This window comes from Lissotriton vulgaris, chromosome 7 (genome assembly GCF_964263255.1).
Source record: "Lissotriton vulgaris chromosome 7, aLisVul1.2, whole genome shotgun sequence".
NCBI classification, from domain to species: Eukaryota; Metazoa; Chordata; class Amphibia; order Caudata; family Salamandridae; genus Lissotriton; species Lissotriton vulgaris.
This window is the reverse complement of record NC_141695.1, coordinates 377,934,531-377,958,259: the sequence shown is the minus strand read 5'-3', so window position 1 is coordinate 377,958,259 and position 23,729 is coordinate 377,934,531. Positions and strand designations below refer to the sequence as shown.

At 43.7% G+C, this 23,729-nt stretch overlaps 1 protein-coding gene across 1 annotated transcript in view; it reads right to left on the bottom strand.

Moving 5' to 3' along the window:
- Positions 1-23,729, bottom strand: part of LOC147701684 (uncharacterized) — a 761,267-nt gene that overhangs the window by 585,122 nt on the left and 152,416 nt on the right. The window contains exons 3-4 of the mRNA XM_086929358.1: positions 10,965-11,083; positions 8,239-8,398 (exon numbers count right to left, since the gene is read on the bottom strand). Coding sequence (XP_086785484.1) covers positions 8,239-8,398; positions 10,965-11,083 — 279 coding nt within the window. The remainder of the gene's footprint in view (positions 1-8,238; positions 8,399-10,964; positions 11,084-23,729) is intronic.

Below are 23,729 nucleotides of genomic sequence, written 5' to 3'. Positions count from 1 at the left end.
CTCTTCCGAAGGAGACACGCTTGCTGACAGCGTATTGACGGAGGCTCCCAAGTACTGTATGCATTGGACCGGAGTCGGGACAGACTTGAACATGTTGATGTTTTGGTAAAAAGCCGGCAGGACAATGGAATCACAGCAAAATGCTCATGAGAATGATTGAGTTAATATTACACAATAACTGCTTTATGTTTGATAACAAGTGGTATAAGCAAATAAGGGGAGTCACAATGGGATCTATATTTGCCCCTTCGCTGGCGAACCTGTTCATGGGATATTTTGAAGCAAAGTGGATTTGGAGTGAAAGAGGGAACAGATTCAGTGAATATATTGTCTATTGGGGTCGATTTATCGATGATTGTCTGCTAGTATGGTCAGGAACAGAAGTACAACTACAAGAGTTCTTTATGTATCTGAGTACAAATACACTAGGTATGCAATTTACACACACTTGGAGTAGAAGAGTATAATTTTTCTAGATGTGGAGTTGTATGTACAGGAAGGCTCAATACAAAGCAAACTATATTGTAAAGCCACATCCTGTAATTCTGTACTTCATGCTGCAAGTGTGCATCCAGACCACCAAATCAGGGCCATCCCCTATGGGGAATTCACCAGGGCAAGGCTCAACTGTAGCACAGAAAAGGACTTTCTTGTTGATCTGGAAAGCATGAGAGAGATTTAGGGCAAAGGGTTACCCACGAAATACCTTGGATGCGGCTGCTGCACGTATAAGAAGAGTAGCACGTGCAGATACATTAAAAGCAAGTCCTACCATGAACCAACCAGTTAGGCTGGTCACAAATTTTAATCAGCAAGCGACCATAGTCAGTAAGTTGATACATAAACACTGGCATGTCCTAAAGGCAGACAAGACGCTAGAGGATTTTACACCGAAAAGGCCCATGATTACATACAGAAGGGGAAATACATTGAGGAATATTTTGAGCCTAAGTGTGCCAAACACTGCGCAAAGCACTAACTGGTTATCCAGACATTCTATGGGTTTCCACAAATGTGGTACCTGTGGAGTATGCAAATGGGCGCTTGATAAAACTATGGAATTTGATGGCCCGAGCAAAAGAAGATATTGCATTAAACAAAACATAAATTGCCTTACTAAATATGTAGTATATATTGTGAGGTGTAAATGCATGAAACAATATGTCGGAAGCACCATACGATGTTTGAAAGACCGCATAAGTGAACATGCTAGGGCAATAAAACAAGGGGATGCAAGATACCCTATGGCTATACATGCAATGTCTTGTGCAAAACAGGGTACCTACGAACAATTCGATTTCTTTGGGATACAAGTAGTTATGCCAGACAAAAGAGGTGGAAACAAAGTTAGCATTGCGTAGAGCGTAAGCAACCTGGATAATGCGCTAGGATGCGGTACAACAGGGCTTGAACTCTGAGCGTGAGCTGCAAATTTCTTGGGGGGGCTAATAAATGTCATACTACTGTATAGTCTGAGTTATATTGATAGGATGACACTCGGCCACGATGTGGAAATTGTAACATCCACCTGCAAAAAGAATGTATTCTGATCCGTATGTATATATTATGTAAATAAATCATAAAAAGTGCAGTAGCATTACAGTAAATGTATAACAGCTTTATGAAGTCACATGGCTATAGCATGGGCACCTTGTCATCACAGAAGTAGAATGTTCCAACCACGCGTTCTTTAGCATACCACGCACTTTACTTTTCCCCCCTCTATGTATTTTTCCTTACTCCTATCTTTCCTTAATTTCCCTATGATAGATCCATTTTCATGTTTGATCTCATTATTGAGGTCAAACTAGTTGATATTTCTCTTTTCCTCTCTTGAAAATGAGCCCTTTGCCTGTTTACGTTTATGAACCAATTCTCCACGTGATCTCGTAAATAGACACGGTCAATAGCCAAACTAGAATATGGACAAATTTCAAATAAAGCAAATAATAACGGATGATAGTGTAAACAGTCTTAAACCCAGACAGTTTACATTCACTGGGGTATCTGTAAAACAAGATATACAGCAGCGTTTATCCCCTTCCGGTTGGCCAAGACTGCCATTTCCGGAATGGGGGGAGCGTTATAGCTTTTTTCGTCAATATAGGAAGCGTGAAGTGCACTTCTGCACTCACACGAGAGGACGCAACCAGCAGCGGTACTGGAGCTGCGGCGTCGGATTCAGAGCTTTACCGTGCACACACACAAGGTAAGGAGGACTCGTAACACGGGGAGACGTTAAGCGGATATAGAAACAGCTTATAGACGGCCTGGATTTTTAACCTTTCCAATTTAGTTCATTTATTTATCGGGGATACATGTTCTAAAATTCGGACATAGTGGCATAACATAGTAAGCCTGTTTAAAGAAAATCGATCTAATATTCAGGTAGAATTGACTGCAGATATTTAGTTTAAGTTATACTCCAATTTGGGATACTTTTTTGGGAGTATAACGACAGTTACGGTTCTACTCATGGGCTTATCTTACCACGAGCAATATATTAAGATAGCAAGTAAATCTAATACATGTGTCAACAATAATTTTACTCATAGACTTAACAAGCCGCGATAATATGATTACTATATATTTTAACCCTGACTTTTATAAATACAATATACCTAGACATAATTTTATGGGAATGACAGTAGTAACAGGTACGAAATCCTTCTCCCCTTATAGTGCCTTACTACTCAGAAACTTGGATACTGATTTTTAACCTGCTGGATATCAAGCGGTGTTAATCTTTTTATACGTCTTAACCTGGCAGCCGGGACGGAAGTACAACCGGCGGAGAGGTGAGACTCCGCCTATAGATAATGAATAAAAATCTTGAGATAGAGTGCTAGCATGTACTGTAAAATGATATACTTATATGGCCATTATATTGTTGATACCCCCTACAGCACGCAAACTTGTTGCAACAGTCATTGGACTATCGCTGCCCACTTGGGTAAGAGCACGACTGTGCTGAACTAATTAGAATTTTTTTAATCTTTCTCTCGGATACTGAACTCTAAGTGTAGATCTTGTATCTTGGGTGTCTACGGGGTCACGGACAAATTCAGGTGGACTATATTCAATGCACATATCAGATTGTTTACAGCAACCACCATCGTGCAGGTTTACTACATTGATAAATTATTAATGTAGCTCACTTTGGTTTGGGTTATAATGGAACTACTATAGGCTAGATCTAATGAACTTGTCAAACACCCGTCACCAGTTTTTCACCACTGTCTGATACAAATCAGCACACATTACACTAAATTAAAAGAAGTTGCAACTTATGCAGTGTTGGTGCATGTATGTAACATGTAGCCATTGTACATTTTAGAGCCCTGACGAAGCCGAAAGTATACCACCCTGACGAAACACGGGTTGGATGGGCGTTACAAAATTAAAATTGAAGATCACAACAATCAAGACTGAATCAACATTTTTTGTCTCAGAATTGTGCAACTCAACTGTCGATATTATACAGTTTAATAATTGACGTGTGCACAGATCCCATGTTTTGTTGTATTTAGGACCAAGGTCCAACTTGGGGGTGTCAGGCTATTCCTCCTTTCTGGGGCACCGTCGCAGATTGAATTTCGGTAATTTCGGTAATCATAACACGTGACACACAGCAGGCGCCACTACTGGTCGTACTTTTTAATTAGCCTTTTCTGATTTGTCATAACTGTAGGGATTCTAGGTAACAGAACCTGGTGAGAGCCAGCCAAGTCACCCCATCCTGAATTCCCCTTGGTGTCTAGTTTTAAAAAATGTATAGGTTTGATAGGTTTCCCTAGGTGCCGGCAGAGCTAGGGTTCTAAATCTACAGCTAGGTACTTTACAAAAAAAAAGGGTCAGTATTCACTGTAAAAATAAAGTGTGTCCACGTTGCGTTTTGAGCAGTTTCCTGCCGCGGGTACTAGGCTTACCCACACAAGTGAGGGACCATTTTCATCGGGAGGCTTTGGATAACAGAATTGTAGAGCAACTGTTCTTACCTATTGACTTTCGATGAATTTCTGCCTTCCAAATTAAAGACAATGTATAAAAAAGTTGTTTAAAAAATTACCTATAATTCTCATGCTAGTGTGGGTACTCACAATTTCGGAAGTGTGCAAATATCTACTGTTTCTAAACTCTATATTGTGTTCCAATTATACATGTGTCTTTCATACCGATTTTTCCATGTATATATTTACCCAAATTAATTGCTATATGCCCCAGTACATAATAAGAAAACATTGCAAGACGCTGCTCAGTTATTGGCTCTGGGTTCGTCGGGTTCTTGGTGAACCAACAAGTCCTACATATCCCACAACCAGAAAGGTCCAGCGGATGTAACAGTATATTGCTTCAAACAGCTGTCATAATTAGAAGTTGTTACAGGTAAAAACATTGACATAAATGACTGTTTTTTTCAACTAATTTTCAATTTGTCCTATATTCAATGGTTAGTTTCTATAAAGAAACCTTGAAGGATCTACACTAATGACCTCTTGATGAATTCAAATTTTGTCTACTTTTCCAAAATGTATAGCTTTCCAGGATCCATTATTGCTTTCATATCCATTTCTACCATTACCTGGAAAGAGGTTTTACGGTCAAAAATAGCAAAAATAGGCTATGTTGCAGAGAAAAGTTAAAACTGTGTAAAACATTTTAGTTTTCTGACAAAAGTATGCTTATCCCTTAATGCTGGGCAGATGGTGATTTCAGCACCACAACCCCTTTTTTAATACCATTTGCAGGGAAACAAATCAGACGCTTTCATCTGTAGCCCTTTTCCCCCCCATTTTTCCAAAAATAAAAAGAATGTCCCTGTATTTTGGCAAATTTGGCGTGGATATCTTGTGTGGTCAAAAAGTTAAAAGCCTAATCACTAACTACCCCAAATAGCCAAAAAAAGGTCTCAGCAATGGGGGGAGGGGGAAAGGCCCAGCAGTTAAGGAATTATCAACACACTCAAAGAATTCTATACAAGAACTACTCTGGTTCAATAAATCTTGAAAACGCCCCCTGAATGTATTCGTTTTATATTTCTCTGTGCAAAGAAAGCACGAGTGGCTGGGCAAAACTTTGTAGTCTATAGACCACAGATCCTGAGGGACCAAAGCTGTCATGGTTGCCAGAACTATTTGCTCCCTGTTCAGGTTTAGGGGGGCTAAAAGTGGCACTGCGAGCTCGCTGGGCAACAGAACAACTTATCCTATGAGAGGGGTGGGATGGAATCAGTCTGGCACCATCCTAAGTTTGTCATCCGCAAACCCGCTTCACAACGCCTACCCACTCCGCCGGCCACACGCTGGACCTCATCTTCTCCGCAAGCCCCCACATCGCCTTCAGCCACACCACCGAACTCCTTTGGACCGACCACCGCTGCATCCACTTCTTCCAGAAACCCACCACACACCACCACACCCAACAGGTTCCTCGCCACTACTGGAAAAAAAATCACCAAAGACCAACTACACTCAAACCTCGCTCTCAGCCCACCCACCGAAACCTCCAACACCGACGACGCTGCCCACAGCCTCAGACGCTGGATCGACAGCTGTGCCAGCACCCTCGCCCCGCTGAAGAAGCTCCCCCACACAGACACCAGCAAGAGGGCCAGCTTGTTCACCCCAGAACTCCTAGCCTCCAAGCGAGCCTGCCGGAAACTAGAGAGGAAATGGCACAGCGATCAGACTCCAGACAGGCACGCAGCCCACAAGGACGCCACCCGCAACCACCATCACCTTGTCAGGACTGCCAAGAGGACCTCCTTCAAAGACCACCTCGACAAAAACGCGCACAATAGCAAAGAGCTCTTCAACATCGTGAAGGTACTCTCCAACCCCAGCTCCAACACCAACGACATCCCGCCGTCGCAAGCCCTGTGCGACTCCCTCGCCACCTTCTTCCACCGCAGGATAGCAGACATCCACAACAGCTTCAACACCCAGACAGCCCCAACAGGAAGCAGCTCAACAGACTAAGCACACAATCGACCACGACCCCCTCCTAGCCTGGACCAGCGTGAGCATCGAGGACACCATCAAGACCATGAGCACAATCTACTCCAGCTCCCCCTCAGACCCATTCCCGCAACACATCTTCAACAAAGCCAGCAGGTCCATCGCACCCCGCCTGCGCAACGTCATCAATCTCTCCCTCAAGACCGCGACCTTCCCAGAGAGCTGGAAACACGCAAAGATAATTGCCCTACTCAAAAAACCACGGCAGACCCCAAAGACCTCAAGAACTTCCGGCCCATCTCGCTCCTCCTGTTCCCGGCCAAGGTAATCGAGAAGATAGTCAGACAGCTAACACGATACCTTGAAGAAAACAGAATCCTGGACCCTTCCCAGTCAGGGTTCCTCAGCAACCACAGCACCGGGACCGCCATTATCGCCGCCACCGACATCAGGACCCTGCTGGACAATAGTGAGACCTCAGCCCTCATCCTCCTGGACCTCTCCGCCGCCTTCGACACAGTCTGCCACCGCACACGCCTCCACGCCATAGGGATCCGAGGCAAAGCCCTAGAATGGACCACCTCCTTCCTCTCAGGCAGAACCCAGAGCGTCCGCCTGCCCCCATTCCGATCCGAAGCCTCCGAGAACATCTGCGGCGTATCCCAAGGATCCTCCCTCAGCCAGACAATGTTCAACATTTACATAGCCCCACTCGTACACGTCGCCCAATAGCACAACCTCAACATAATCTCCTACGTCGACGACACTCAACTGATCCTCTCCCTCACCAAGGACCCCATCACCGCCAAAGCCAACCTCCATGAAGGAATGAATGCAGTCGCCGACTGGATGAAGACCAGCCGACTGAAGCTGAACACGGACAAAAAGGAGTTCCTCATCCTCCGCTCCAATCCTTCAGCCTGGGACAACTCCTGGTGGCTGACGGCACTGGGAGCAGCCCCGACACCCACCGACAACGCACGCAACCTGGGAATCATCCTCGACTCACCGCTCTCCATGACCAAGCAAGTCAACACCGTCTCCTCCTCCTGCTTCAACACCCACTGCATGCTACGAAAGATCTAAAGGTGGATCCCGACTGACAAGAAGAACGGTCACCCAGGCCCTCGTCAGCCGCAGACTCGACTAAGGAAACGCCCTCTACGCGGGAGCCCCGACCAAGCTCAAATGACTACAACGCATCCAAAATGCCTCAACACGACTGCTCCTCGACGTGCCACAGCCACATCCCACCCCACCTGAGACCTACACAGGCTGCCCGTCAAAAAGAGGATATCCATCAATCTCCTCATCCACGCACACAAGGCACTCCACAAGACCGGCCCAGCCAACCTCAAAAAACAACTTTCCTGCTACTTCCCCAACCGCCAGCTCCACTCCGCCGACCTCGCACTCTCCACTGTCCCGCGCATCCGAATAACGACGACTGGTGGGAGATCCTTCTCCAACCTCGCCGCCAAGACCTGGAACACCCTCCCACTGAGCCTACGACAGACCCAAGACCTGCTGACCTTCAGGAGGCTACTCAAGACCTGGCTGTTCGATCAGTAGCGCCCCTCCTCCCCACCCTGCCTCTCCCCCTGCGCCTTGAGACCCTTACGGGTATGTAGTACGCTCTACAAATTGAGTTTGATTGATTTGAACTGAGCTATGGGTTTGTATGATGTGGACTTCTCCATATTGGTATACTGGAACCTTTGCTCACATTGATGATGTTTTGGTGGTAGTAGGAGATATTTTCCAAGTCTGAAAAGCAGAGGCGGCTTCTATGTGTTTAGCCGAGAGTACAAGTTTAGTCTGGTTTATTGATGTGAGGAGCAGTGTCAGAGGGTGTTGAGAGAGGTCAATGTTAGGACTGCCCAAAAGCCATGTAGTCTAAAGCACTGAGACCAATTATGGCTGTGCTAGTTACCTACAAGATAGGTGGTTGCAGGAAGAAGCTGAACTAAAAAAGTCAGTTATAGCTGTTCAAACAAGGGAAGCTGTTTTTTTCCCCTCACCAAGCGGGTCTACGTTCCCAACAGACAGTTTTAGGTGAGAAAGGGGTGCCAATTTGCTGCTTAAGCAGCAGCTGCTCAAGCAATACGTAATTCATTTTCATTGGCCTCTACCCCATAGCCTACAAAAAACATTTTTTTTACCATGGCACAGTACCACCCTTTACACGACACAAACCTGCTGAAACATGTTCACTAAAACAATACTGCTAAAAGCAAAATACAACTTATACACCACATATCAGAGCAGAAATAGCCCTTGCCTCAGGACTTCGATGTAACCCTTGGCTGCTGCAACATGGAGGGCGCTGGCTCCTGTTTTAGGGTGCTGAATATCCTCAATTTTGCCAGAGTTCAGCCACTGGCGGGCATCCTGCAGCATGACCACCTCTTCCTCACGCTTGACCTGCTCTACGTCAATGCCTGCAATGATAAGGATGTGGAGTCAGATAATATTAACTTTACTGGATCAACCAACAACAGGTTATGGAAAATATTTTGGTGTTAAATAGTGCTTATAATAGATGTGTTGCTTCACATATGGGAGTTAATTTCTCTAGTTAAAACTTCACCTCCCAAAAAAAAGGTAGAAAGTACTTTGAATCAAGTGGTTATAATTGCATACTTGCATTTATGAAAATTAGTGCAAGAGGATACTGGCAGTGGATGCACCCTTTACACAAGGACAGCAACTCAACCAGGTCTCAATAACCAATCTCAGTTGGCTGTACAACTTCTATCAGATTATGCTTTATTTATTTTATTTATTTATAGGTTTATAAAGCGCTATGAATAGACTCCCGAAGGAGTATCTCCGCGCTGGTGACACCTGGTGTAAAACATAATAGGCCACAGGAAATAGAAATTGTAGCAGGGGACTATTAAGATCCAACAGGATGGATATTAAAATGAGCTGAACAGAAAGGTTTTCAGACATTTTCTGAACTTAAGATGATTCTTACATTGCTTCAAGAAGAGCGGGAGAGAGTTCCAGAGACTAGGACCTACCACAGACAGAGCCCTGCCTCCTAACCCAGCTTTAATTATTTTAGGAATGTTTAGCAGCAGCTGATCACTAGACCTGAGGATACGGGTGGGTCATGGAGTATTGGCTGGGACAGTTCAGATTTGAAATGATGCCCACTGTGAAGTGAGAACACACTTCTGTTGGTTATATAACACCCTTTAATCACCAACTGCAAATAAGAGAAAAAGGCAGAAAGATATAAAGAAGGGAAAATGCAAAATCAGTTGGATTTTCTTTAGATAAAAATGTCTTGTTGTCAGATCAATAGGTTAACCTTAAAAGTTGGCTTTATCAGCACATTCTTTTCACTGTGGCAACTTTCTAAATATTCAGAAGATCACATTTGACAAAGGTAAAAGGCGTGCAAGCATCTGCTTCACTAATTAGTGACAAACCCACTCCTGAATAACAAGAATTGACAAAGCCAATAGGTATGACCATTGTGACCTATTGGCTTTGCAGCTCATCGGCACCGCTGTGCAGTATGGCTAAAAATGAAAAGTAGTAAACAACGAAACCCTTTGATTTTGTTTCCTGCATCATTTTTGTAATTTTATTTACCAATCTAAGTCGGTTCAGTAACTAAAAAATAAAAAGTGCTAGGCATTAAAGCAGGCGGGGAAGCTGAAGCAACACTGGCAGTGGTGGGGGCGAACACCAAAGCAACACCCTCGAGGGTGGGGAGCACTGCAAAAGCAACCACAGATAGGATGCAAAAGCAATAGGGGCGAGGGATGCAGAGGATGCTAAAGGAACAGTGGGAGCGCAAGGTGAAAAGCAACACAAAGATTGGAGTATCAACAAGCAGGGCATGAGTCGGGTGAAAAATCGGAAAAAGCTCACGGGTAAGCATAAGATGGAGGAGGGTTGAAAGAAAAGTCTGTCAACAGGGAACAACAGAGTGGTGGAGAAAAACATATACAAGGGAGATGGCTGGAAAACATACTATAGAGTGCTTCACACAAACAAAAAGTATTGTTTGAAAATAACTCCGTGGCAATTCCATCAGTTAATCAAAGAGCTTGTAAAGAGGCAATACTCTATAAGAGAGGCAAGGATATAACAGACAAGCTGGGACAGGAATAAGAAGCAAGCAAACGAGTGACCAAGAAAGGCAACCAATAGTAGGCAATGGGAGGGGCTCCAAGATCATCTATGTTCTTGGTAAGCCACAATATGCCTCCCAACAGAAAGCACATGTGCAGTCTAGTAGGCTCAACTTAAACTTCCCATACTGTTTATAATTCAAAGATGACCGTTAATACAAATATAAATGTTTTTAAGCACTTAAATTGGACCATTGTTATTTTTCAAACAAGGTTTAGAACTATTTGCATGGGTTCTTCGGCATGGCCCAGCAAAGAATAGGAGCACCAGGCTGGAAAATTAACATTTACATTCATCAACAAGGTTCATAAGCAGTGGGAGAGAATTCACAATTAATAATAATGTTTGCAAGCAGAGTATCAAACTAGACCTATGATCTGGCAATACTTCCTGTCTACACAGATGTTTACATGGATTACTCACTTAAGAAACAAGCAGGATATGTAGGCATTTACTTTTTTGAATAATATCAAATTATGTGAGAGTCCTTACGTCTCATGAATGTTATATTTAACATGCTGAAAGGTAGAAAGGTTTGCATTTCATAACATTATTTTGCATTACAATGATTGTTTTCTGATTTTACATTGGGCAACAAGTTATGTTCAGAAACGAGTAAATAGGATCCATTTCGGACACTATGCTGCAGTGAGGAGTTCTCTTGATGAAATATATTGGGGGTGTTAACAGTTTACACTTTGCAGTAAAATATCTTGCCTAAATGTGCGGTGTACCTAACTCAGAGGGGTCTGGAACCCAAGAGTCCATGTTCATCTACTAAGTACTCTCCTCTCATAACATGGAACATGACAATACCAGCCAAGTCAGTTGCGGTACCATAAACAGACATCCTACCTATTCGGGTTATTTCAGATCTCAGAAGAGTCTCCATGCAGTCATCCTCTGCAATGTCCACAGGAACATTTCCATCACAGTTAACTGCAGCAATGTTAGCACCATGTTTTAGGAGATACCTGGAGAAGAGAAGACGACAAAATCAAAATCATTTGTAAGGCTGCCTGAGAAAGGAGTAAAGTGTTAGACAACAAGGGGTAAGACTCCCACAATCTGAAAGCGTCCTTAGGCAGCATAAGGTGCTCCTTTTCTAACCCCTCGTTTGTCATGAGGTAGTTTATAAACATTTACATGGCTCAAAAATGTTTCATCAGCCTTGGGTAGTCTAATATGTGAGAGTTAATGTCTATGCAGTTGTGGGACTAAGAGTAGGGTTAGGCTTTCTATTGGAAGTAAAGACTAGGGCTACCTGTACCATTGGCTGCTTGGACTTGGGTTGGAACTAGTGGTAGGGCTAAGGCCTTTATTGGACGTAGAGATCAGGGTATTTGAACTGATTGGGTGCTTGGACTAGGGTTAAGATTGGCTGCAAGGTCCTGGTCTCCTATTGGTCCTAGATGTTAGGGCTAGTGTTGTGATTGGATAGTGTTAGGGCTAGGGTTCCCATTGGCTGAAGGGGTCACCTGATTACTAGGGCTACAAAAAAGGCCAGGCTTAGGGCTTCTCAGCCCGGGCGTCGAAGCTAAGGGTGGAGAGGACAAGGGTAGTTGCCTGTTTGGGCCTGTTCGAGACTGGTCGAGACTAGGGCCAGAAATGCTGCCCTTTTTCTCATTTAACAATACCCAGCCCACACCATCCACAACCACAAACAAAGCTACACACTCACACCAAATATACACCACGCACAACACTATGCACAGATTAATGTACCAGCATGCACCACCAAGCCAACCTAGTCAGGGGTAGTAAGCGCTATATAAATGCAATTACAATACCATACAATGGACATCTGAATGTCAGGAAGCATATCAGCAACTCCGTGCATCCCTTTGTTCTGCTCCAGTGTTAGGCACTCCAGACTACGCAAAACCTTTCATACTATATGTACATGACAGAGAAGGATGTGCCTTATGAGTTTTAATACAACCATATGGTAATAAGCATCGTCCCTGTGCTTATTTTTTAGCTGTCTTAGATCCAGTGGCCAGAGGACTTCCAGGTTGCCTCCGAGCCATTGCTGCCACAGCGATTTCTATACGCCAATCTGAGCGGATAGTGTTTAGCAGCAAGCTAATGGTTATGGTACCCCATTCAGTAGATGCACTCCTGAATCAGACAAAAACCCAACAGTTAACTAGAGCTAGGCTTACAGGATATGAACTTACACTTTTGGCACCTCATATTACACTCAAGAGATGTTTAACATTGAACCCAGCTACATTGCTACCTTTGCCAGCTGAACAAGTGCATGATTTGCATGATTGCATTTACCTAACAGAAGAATAGACCTAAAAGATACACCTTTGTTAGACCCAGAGGGTGAACTATGGGTGGATGGCTCTTGTTCAAGATTACCTATTGGAACCACCTATGCATCCTATGCAATTACCACCTTACAGACTGTAGTAGAGACAGCCCATATTCCACAAAAATCGTCCCAAGCCGCTAAACTTGTTGCGCTTTTAAGGGTTTCTGAACTTAGTGAAGGATTAAGAGTGAATATTTATACAGATAGTCAGTATGCATTTGGCGTGGCACACAATTTTGGCAAGCTATGGAAGGAACGGGGATTCCTAACCTCCCATGGCTCTAAAATACAACATGGTGAATAGTCTTCTTACCGCCTTGACATTGCCAAAGAGTGGAGCCATTATCAAATGTAGTGCCCACAAGAAAGTTACAGACTGGGTGGTACAAGGAAATGCTTTCGCTGATGAAGTTGTACGAGAAACCGCAAGTGCACTCCCAAGTACGATGCATGTACTACGATCCCAAGCTGAAAGATGGGAAAACAAGTACCAAGAGATTAAGGACATATAGCAATCAGCAACTGAACAAGAAAGGATAGAATGGCAAAAGGAAGGAGAGTTAGTTGATGAAGGACGTATGTATTGCCTTTTGTAACTATGGCTCATGGACCTGCTCATGTTAGTGTCAAAAACATAATTTCCCCAATTGAATTCAGCCTGGGATAGTCCGCTCATCTGGAAAATAGCTGAGCATTTTGTTAAAAATTGTGTCATCTGCTTACAGCATAATCCTGGGAAGAAAGCATCAACCCCTACTGGTGTATTTACTCCACCTCTGGTTCCATGTGAAGCACTCCAAATGGATTATACTCAACTAGAATGCTGCAACAATTTAAAATGCGTACTAGTTGTGGTCTGTTCCTTCAGTAAATGAGTTGAAGCCTATCCCAACAAAGGTAACACAGCCTTGACAACAGCTAATGTTCTATTTAAAGAGTTTTTCCCCCGTTTTGGGGTTTGTAGGGTCCTGTGGAGCGAGAATGGCCCCTACTTCATTGGCCAGATAATTGAATACCTGATGAAGGGTTTAGGGGTAAAGCAGAAGTTTCATGCTGCTAATAATCCCCAGGCAGCGGGTTTGGTAGAAAGATCCAATGCCATCCTGAAAATCAAGTTGGCGAAAATTCAAACAACAACGGGCCTTAAATGGCCAGATGCTCTACCACTTGCTTTGCTATCTGTTCGTTCTATCCCACACAGAAAGATTGGACTTTCTCCCTATGAGATAGTCTTCAGTAGACCTACGAATGTATGGGGATCCCGAAGACCAAAAATTATTAGGGAAATACAGTACCCTCTTTTGAGTGATTATATTAGAAACTTGACTGAAAAACTGTTTGATTCATCAGCAGGTGCGTGAAGCTATTCCAGACAAATCAGAGGGTCCGGCTCATGGTCTCCAACCTGGAGATTTCGTTATCCTGAAGATTTTCCAGCATTCTAAGAATCTAGAGCCCCGTTGGAAGAACGTCGAGCAAGTACTGCTGGCAACCCGAACTGCTGTCCGTGTCACCAACAGACGTCAATGGATTCATGCAGGGCACTGCAAAAGAATCCCAGCAACTGTTCTCCAGCCGGAAGGCAGAAATTATCTAAAGGACATTATGCAGACTCAGAAAAGTGTTGCTCCTCTGAACGAAGACACTGTTCCCAAATCAAACTCTGCCATCGGCATCAAGGTACGATCAACGACTAAGGAAGGGAAGGAGCCGATCGAGATACCGGATGGCCGATTTTAATTAGTGGAACAGTTAGTCTGCGACACAGTGGTGTAGTGTAGTTCCTATATTCCCAATAGGCTCTGCGCATTGCAATAATATATCCTATAGATGTGACGTAGGACTTAGGTCGACTAGGTCTCTATTAAATTTATTAGACTTAATTGTGGGTGCCAGCTAGCTCAGAGGTCACTAGAAACTTTCTTGAATTCACAAGAAGGGATTCGTTACAGATAACCTCATAAACATGACAACTTTGTTTCCCCAAGATAAAACATATCTTCAGAGTCGTGGAAACAATAGATAGATATTTCACTCAGTCAATCGTGCATGCTTCGTTTCACCAGAGGTGCTGAGAAATAGAGAGACAGGCGTTTTCAATAAAAGGATTTATTGATCAGTCTTCTTTCTCAAGCATAAGAAATTAACTGCTACAATCTTAAAACTGGTTGTAAAATAGAACGCATACTGTAAAAAAAAGTAGAATAAAATACTGTAAGAGCATTGTATGGTTCCTAAACCATAGTTAAATACATACATAATTAACATAGGCTAAAAGTACTCAACTGGTGCTTCTAAAATACGCCTAACCCGGTGTACCTAACCTAAGCTTAGTACGAGGGAATAAGTAAGTGAGGTGTAGCATAAATATAGTATTCTTTTGCCAAGAATCTGTTCAAGATTTCTCTTCGGGTCTAATCAGCTCTGTACCTTAGTTTAGAATGGAGAAGGTCAGTCTCTGGACCCTATTTCCCAACAACCCGCAAGGGTAGCTTGGAAACACTGGAGCTGGATGTGAGAAGTTGGCCTGATATATGATGTTCACTAGTTCTAGTGACCACCTTGTATCAGTCCAAACAACCCTTATGATGATTGGTTGTAAGACAGACAGACAGACAGACAGACAGACAGACAGACAGACAGACAGACAGACAGACAGACAGGACATATTTACTCCAAGTATCCCCTTATACTCTTTATGAGCACAGAAGCAAATGCGTTAAAACAAAACTGTTAAAATATACAAAAGTTGCACAATATGGATAGGCCCTGGTGGCCACTCAAACCATATACTAAAATAGTGGTATAAGTACCACAAATAGAAAAGGGATAAGGCCTAGGGCCTTGAGAATCGCTGGGACTACGAGGAGCTAACAACTGTTAGTGACCAGGAGGCCCACGGGATGCGTGTGCAGTGCTGAAAGTGACACGTGGGCACCCATACACTTTGAATGGGTGCGTAAAAAGTACAAAGTTACTGCAAAGGGAACCTTCCGGACAACCTAGAACCTAGCAACTTGGAACATAGACACTAGAGGTGTATTGCTACACAGGAGCACCGGAGTGCCAGGGTTACCTCACCCACAGGAAGCAGGTGCATATGTTTCAATGTGTGTCGGGTTTCTTCGTGCTGTTCTAAGGAGCCTGGAGATGAAGATGCTGCAGGCGGGTCGTCGTGGAGAGTTCCGGTGGATCCAAGGGTGGATCTGAAGAGGTGAAGACTTGAAAGCAGAGGGGACAATGTTCAAAGTCACTAGCCAGTGACTACCGTGGAACCAGGATGGAACCAGGCGATGTCGGGTGCCAACAGGTAAAAAAGGGAAGATTGTCTCTGCAGCCACGTGGACACGAAGAGGTCAGTGACGTCCAGGAGTCGATCACGAGCTGTCCCATGAAGGCTCTAGCTGATGGCGGTGTCGGCTTCTTGATTGGAACAAACAGGTCTTGGCTATTGCAAGCCACGCAGGAAACGATGCAAGCTTCTTACTCTGACCAGCAAGGTCAGAGGGGCTGCTCCTTTTTACAGGAGCAAGGACCAGTCTGGAGCAACCAGACCAGTGGTGTAGATTTCTACTTTCATCGCCAAGATGGCCACTAGCCAACAGACCAGTGACCAGGATGACGCGTCGAGTGGCAAAATGCAAAAGGGCCCCACGCAGATCTCGTGGATGCAGGAGGGCTCACCTTCGGTGCAGATGCTGCTCGGTGGTGGGGCTTCTAAAACCCCAAAGCACAGCGTTGAGGATACCTCGGGTGCTGCGCAGTCAGCTTCTCGTGGATCTTCCAAGATGGCCGGTCCCACGTATCTCGGTGCCTCCACGGGTCTCTTCTTTTCAGGGACTGTGGATCGGGGTCTGGGAATCCAGGTCTTGTTGGGCTCTGGTCCTGGGCGGGAGGCGGTAGCAAAGCAGACGTCAAGTTGCTGGGTGGTGCCTGTGTTCACAGGGTGGTCACTCCTTGGCCACAAGGGAGATTCTCTTCAGTCTTCTGTGCAGCAGAATGTCGAAGTCCAGTTTTCTTCTTAGTTGCAAGTCGAGTTCAGGATGATCTGAAGTCTTAGGACACAGCTCCTAATCTTAAACCAAATCTAGGGGCCGGATAACCTGCTAGGTCCCTCCTATGGGTAGGACCAGAAAGGGGGTGGTTACACCCCCTTTCCTTTGTCCAGTTTCGCGCCAGGACTGGAGCTGGGAAGCCCCAGCTCCGGTTTGAACTGGCATATGCACAGGGACACTTTGTGTGCCCTAGGCATGTCTCAATCTATTCAAACCTCCCAAACCCACTACACAAAATCCTGTCTGGGGTGGTGCAAGCACCTCCCCTGACAGAAAACCCTTTGTCCAGGCCTCGCAAGCTGGAAGGACTCCCTGCAGCAGGAGGTCAGACTCTTGTCTGTGGTGGCAGCATCCATTTTGTGATGCTGAGGGTCATGTTGAACTTTACCCGGGTTTCAGGTTAGGTACATGTTGTGTCCCTCTAGAAGGGTGGAATGCTACCCCCGTCGCCAGAATTGGCGAAGGGGTAGTATTCCAATTCGTATGACACCTTACTTGACATGTTTTGATAAAGCCAAACCAAAGATAGCATTTAACCACGAGGTTCATAATGCACTTAAGAGTATATGGTATGGCAATGTCATGAAACAGCTAAAGGACGTTGTTCCGAAAGCTGCAGATAGGCTCAGCTCATGCCAGAGCACCATCTCACATGAAACCAAGCACTCTGCCTCCAGGATTGTCGAGGCCTGCCATAGGAGTGACTTATAGGTTACCATGTGTCCATATATGTTAGATGTAGATATACTATATCCAAGTAAGAGGTGATTACACCAACTTACCCCAGCTGAGTGAACAGCCAGTTGTGTCAAATAGCTAGGCCAGGCCAGGGGTGGCACAATACATGCTGCAGCCCCTGGTAGGCCTGGGTTACACCTATGCCCTGGATACCTAGAGTACACTGTTACCGGGGACTATAAGGTGAACCAGTTCCAATTAGTAATGCACCTAGAGTGTATTGGTATTGACTTAGAAATAACAGCAGGCTCTGGGTCTGATTAGCAGGCTCACAGCCACATTAAGTCAAAAACCAGTGAAGCAAAAAGCAAACATTTGGGGTGACCATAGGATAGCAGACCCTACTCTCCTACACTGGATTTCTCGGCAGGAGAAAAGACAGCGTCTCTCAGTGCGTCTGCTGGAGGGTCGGCTTCTTTCGGCACTTACTGTAGCAGGATGCGTCGGGCAAGTAGATAGTCGAACTGCTCCAAACCACTGTGTGTTTGCTAAGGCAAGCGTGGGCATATTTACCATATTTTATTATACCTTGAAATTGTAGAGTTTGACGTAAAGGTGGACATAATAACGTCAAAGAGTCTTAGTTCTTTTGAAACTCCATGAGTTCTTGGAGAAGTCAGTTCTCGAGCAAGGGAAAGTCCCTAGCTGCTGAAGCCGAGTTTTCCAAGAAATCGTTGTAGATTTTCAGAACTAGTGGAAGTAGCCCTGTCGTATTTGGACTGCATGAGCTATGCCTAAATATGGTTATGATTTCTATGCCTATATAAGGATATGTGATTTATACCTATATAAGGGCATGAATCGGGAAAATTACAATAGTGTCCTAAAATGATACATAACACCCACTCCACGTTATCATGTTCATTTAAGTTTAAGCACTAAAATATATAATTTAGAGCATGTGTTTACAACCCCCAAAAGACTATATAAAATACATTTGAAACGGTTGGACATGGAAAAAATGAGCATTTTTTACAGCACATATTTAAAAGCAATGATTTCATTGTAAGCGTATGAAATGATATAATGCTAACCAAATGAAAAACGAAATTTACATTTATGAAATGGCTCTAGATACAGAAAAAAGTTTGAGACCATCTCATAGAGTATATAAACTGTGTTCGTTTGTAGATAAGGTCAAAATTGTTCCAAGGAAGAATTCAAAGAATTCTTGTTCTCTAAGAATAGTTCTACTTAAAGCAGATTACTTTGTGACAAAGTTCAGTTTGTTTTGGAAAAAAGTCAAATAAATCTGTAGTGGAAATAGATTTTCAAACTTTGGAAGCTTTTGTTTTGAGAAAGTGAAGGTCTAATTTCAGAGTTCCAAAAGAACGCTGTGTGAAAATTTCAAAAGTTATTCTCTGTGTCCAGAGAAAACATTAAGTCATCAAGGCTGGCAAAGAAATGGTCTACCACAGTAGGTGAAAGTTCGACCACTTCATTAAGAAGGTCAATTGTGCACAGATGTGAAGCATCGCAGTCAGCGTCAGCCGCGTAAGCAATGTTCATAGCAGATGGTACCTGTGTGCCTGTTGGTCCGCGTATCTCACCTCTAGTTGGATTTGCCGGTGAGATCTCAATGAATGCGGTCATCAGGATTGGTAGCCGTTGGGGAAAACACAACACATGAGCCGTTACCGGACCCAGTAATGCGTCACCATCCGTTGGCATAAACGATGGTAGTGTTAGACAGATATCCAACATGCATTCCTCTCCACAAAGCAGGCATCGTAGAACAGGTAAGATGCAATCTTGCCAGATTGGTCTGAATGACAGGAACCATGTGGTATTCAGATCTCTCAAACGAGTCTAGCCAAGGATCTGTGTTATGCGATCAAGATACCTCATGGCCTGGAGCGCATCCCTCCATGCTGACTTGGGTATTGCTGGTGGCCGGATTTGCCAAAACGGAGCAGGAGGAATAAAAATAAGATCCCTACTACGAGTCCCAAAATGAAAGGCAGGCCGCCGAACACAGAGTGTATGAAATTCGGGAACAATGCCCAGGACTGCTTCAAAGGGTGCTAACAGTCCCGAAAAAATAGTCTTAAATACATGTGCAATACTGCTGTTATCAAGCATGTTAAAGATACGACCTAACATTTCTGCGAAATGTATTGGGCAGTTTGTTGATAATGCATGTATCTCTGCAGAATTCCTTGCAACTTGCAGATCATACGTCTCTTTGGACGAGGTCAATGGCACAGTTTTTTGCAAAAGAATGGATTTCATTCTGCTTAAAGTATCAATTCATATAGAAGAGATGTTCAGTGAAGGCAATAGTGGCGACTCCCTGTCTGTCTCGGTTTTAGGAAACAATATTTGCATACAAGTGACCCTGGCTGACACACTAACGAGATAGCCTATTCCTGGCCTCATTCCACAACATCTGTGATTATTCAACATAATGTAGCTACCATTGGGATGCTGCCTGAAAATCTGATCTATCACCGATGTGGGCGAACCTTGCAGGTGGCAAGAAAGGTTATTGGAAGAACCTTTGCAGGCTCCGTGTAAATTAATACCTTGACACAATAGTGTACCGCTTAGTGAGTTTTCACAATTTTTACCACTAAGAAATACCTCCTTTCCCCCACTCCAACATTTGTGTGCGTATAGTAAATCCCAGGTGGACTTAATGTATTCTTTACCCAACCTCTCATACAGGCCTACTGGTATGTGTTTTAGGCAATATTGAAACTGGAAAGTCGTCACTGGTATTGTGATGGTGCCATGTATTATCCATTCAACTGAAGGTTTCTCGGAAACTGTCAATGTTAATCTCTCCAGCTTTTCGATGCTCAGCACTGTATAGTCTGCTCCCCTCTGTGCCAACGAGATTTGTTTATCTGTAAGGTTAAATACAGTAAACAATGACGTAGTATTGATTAACCGCTTAACTGCTATGGAACGTCCAGCTCCAGTGCTGGACTTTCCATTGCGCAGGTGCAGTTCGAACGTTCAACGGCCAACGGCAGCACTACGGAGGTAGTGGGGACGTCGGCCGGTGAACGTGCGCAGCACTTAAGGGGTTAAACGGCAAGGAACATAGCCAGAACGAAGGTTTTGTAACGTCCAGCTTAACCGCATTATAGAACGTAATTGAGACTGGCCATGTTGTAACATTAGCAAGTCCTGTTCAATTAGGTCTATGGCAGAGGATACAATGCTGTCCAAAGAATATATTCTGGACGACAGAGTTGTTAACCCATTGTCAACTACAGAGAGTGATTTCTCTAAATTAATACGATAGATTTCTCGTATTCTTTCCGCGTTATCAATTTGGGTGACTTTCCATGCTTCATTGTATGCAGTGTATATACAGGCGAATATGAAACGTTTATGACATGGATTACGAGGTCCCGAAAGAATTCTTGTAAATCAACGCCTTCTTTAAGTAAAGATAAGTGTTTTATTTCTGTGTAGATTTCTGCAGTCACTCAAGGCATAGTTTACCTACATTATAAGTAGTTATCATCCCTGGATGTGGTCTTTGGATACATCCTGGATCTGGCTGAGTTACTGTGAACCCTTGTGTCTTGTTCAGGAATCTATCTCGACAGTTACACGTACTGTTGGCCAGATTAACCATTTTTTCCATTCAGGATTTGTTCTGGTTTGTTGTAAAATATGGTTTAAGTCTACCTCCTCACTTGAAGTTAAATTACTATCAGGTGTGGGCTTCGGTATGGACTTTTTTTTTAATCTTTTATCTTAGCCAGGCTAAGACAAGATTTTTGTTTAACAGTGTCATTGAAGAACAGTATCTGTTTGGGATAATGCAGGCTCTAATCAATGCTTCTAAACCTTGTACCTGCCAGTCTTTTGTGCCCAAAACTGTTTTTGTCTCAAACTTGTCTTTCCAAAAGTCAAAGCCTAAGAAGGACAATTGAGCATAAAAGGCAGCAGAATAAATTTGCTTAGTATTTGTCAACATACTTTGAATGAGTCTCACATTTTTAAAGTAAAAACTTTCTGGGTTTGTGACATTAAAACCTGTGAAATATAAACATTTTCCAATAAATGTTTTAGAACTACCTTTTGGATGATTTGGACAATGTTCCCATTGATTACAAGTTACAACATTTCTAGGGTTTGCAGATTTATGCAACTAATGACCAAAATGAATAAAACAATACTTTGTCATAATTTGACGAACCTTCTAAGTATTCATGTTTTTTAAATTTTGCTGACATGTTAACCGTTTGAAAAACCCAATCATCAGAAAATGTGCTGGGTGAAACAGTCACTCAAGGAAACCTTACATTTGTGTGGAATTTTTAGCAGCTCGACAGGGCCATAAATGTCATAATCAGTTGTACCCCACGCTATTCCACCTGGTAGAGGAACCGCTGTGATGTTCACTGATGACAGGTCTCGTTCACGATGAGATGATTTGTGTGGCTTCAGGAGAAAGTTTGTTCTTACTTGCTCTGTCCATTTTAATGTGTTTTCCATCTATCAGCTTTCCCAGACTTAAAACAAAAATGAGCCATAGCAGGAGAAAGAATACACCTAACCCAATCCAAAATTCAACCCATGGTGAAACCAGATATGTTTTAGCAAGCTCTTGACCAAGTTCCGTTAATTTTTTCTTGAAGGTTTTATTTGCTGGCGTAGTTTTAGGTTCACTGGGATCCTCAGAAAAGTTATCAAAGTTGATGAAATAGCCAGAGGCAGTTCTGTCAATAGTTGGTATTGCTTCCGGATTCTTTGAAATCGCTGGAGTTGCTTGTTCCCTTGACAAGTTTGTATAGTCAGATGCTACATCATTGTAGACGGGAGTTTCTTGACAAACTTATTTGGGTTTCAAGAGGCACAAGTTCCATGGCTTTATTACATAGTCCTTTTCTCACTTTAGCATCTTCAAAGGTGATGAGTCTTTCAGTTTGAACCTCTTGTATGGTAGCACGATTTGGTAGTCTGCTACATCTTGGGAGCCCACTAGGCCTACTACTTATTATCGGCCATGTGGTATGGATTTACCAGGTCAATTGATCCTTTCTTCCAGCAAGAGGCAGCAGTAGCACTGTCCTTGATTCGTAGTACAGGTACTGGTTTTCTGTAAAAAGGCCCAAATTCCTTCTTGTCTGCCATTTTCTCCCTGACTAGATCCCCAACCATTGGAATCCAGACAGGTCTTGCTGGAACAGGTGGTTTTTCTTCAGTGGTCATTGGCTTTTCGCTGGTATTGCTTAGACGACTTCTTATTTCATGTAAGTCCTGTAAAACAGCCAAACTATCTTTGATATCAAAGGGTTTTTGTTCCACCACTGAAATGTGACGATCGAGATCTTCAACCAACATTCTAGTACCAAAAAGGATTTCATATGAAGTGATTCCACACAGAGAATTTCTTGGCAGGTTATTAAGACGTCGGACATTTATTAGATGTTTGACCCACCCATCACCCAAACCTAATACCCTAGCTGTTTTAGGTTGCTTTATGTCACTGTCTTTTTCTCTCCACAACCGAATTTCCCTCCGGATGGAATGGACTCGAAAATCGCAATGCAACGCCCAAGCTGGCCATGGCCTCCTTGTAAGCCCTGGAGCTATACGCAGGACCCTGATCAGAATGTAGCGTGCCGATTGCATATGTGCCGATAAAGACTCACAAATCTTTTATAACAGTTTGGGCATCAGCCGAGCCCTGAGGCCACATCCCAATGAATCTGGTCTTAATATTTGTGGGACTGCAAAAGTCCATTCGGACGTCCGCATGTAGATAGTCATATGCGGTCTAACAGTGGTGTCTGTATTGGGCTGGCTACGCTGTAGTCAGGAATCTGGTGGTGTTCAAAGCTGTGGTATTTGTAGCAGTCATCGCAATTAATTCCGAATTCGTATACATGAGCTTTCATCCCTGGCCACCAGAACATCTCTTCTAATTCTAATAGAGATTTGGAGATCCCTTGATGTTTGAGACCCTCTCCCATATGTGCTTTGTGAATCAGAGCACCTCTCCGGTTCCTGTTTGGAATTACCCTATCCCCCACTCCAGGGATTTGAGATGAAGGAACAGAGTTTGCCTCAATTATGTATTTATATTTGAGTGGATAATTTAGAGGTAACGCTGCTCCACTGCCTTTGCTCGTGGCATTGACAGCAAGCATGGTTTCACAGTCTATTGTTTTTGGAAGATTGATTGTAGCTACGGAAGCCGTTTGCACAGCTGCCTCCGCTGCTTCATCAGCCAATGAATTCACTTCAACGTGAACGCCATCACGCTGATGACTCAGTGTATGGATCACGTGAGACTTTTGTAGTTCTTTCTGCAAAAGAACTACCTGTTCCCAAAGCATTTTATGCCTTATTGTGCCACCTTTTGCGTATTTAAAACCATTTTGAACCCAGTTCTGCAGATATTCATTGTAAGACTGGACGCAGTAATACGAATCGCACACTGAGTGTGGGGAATTTGCTATCGCTATTTTCAAGCGCCATCTTGAAAGCTTGGAGTTCAGCTCGCTGAGCTGTACAGTCTCCTAGAGATTGAGTTTT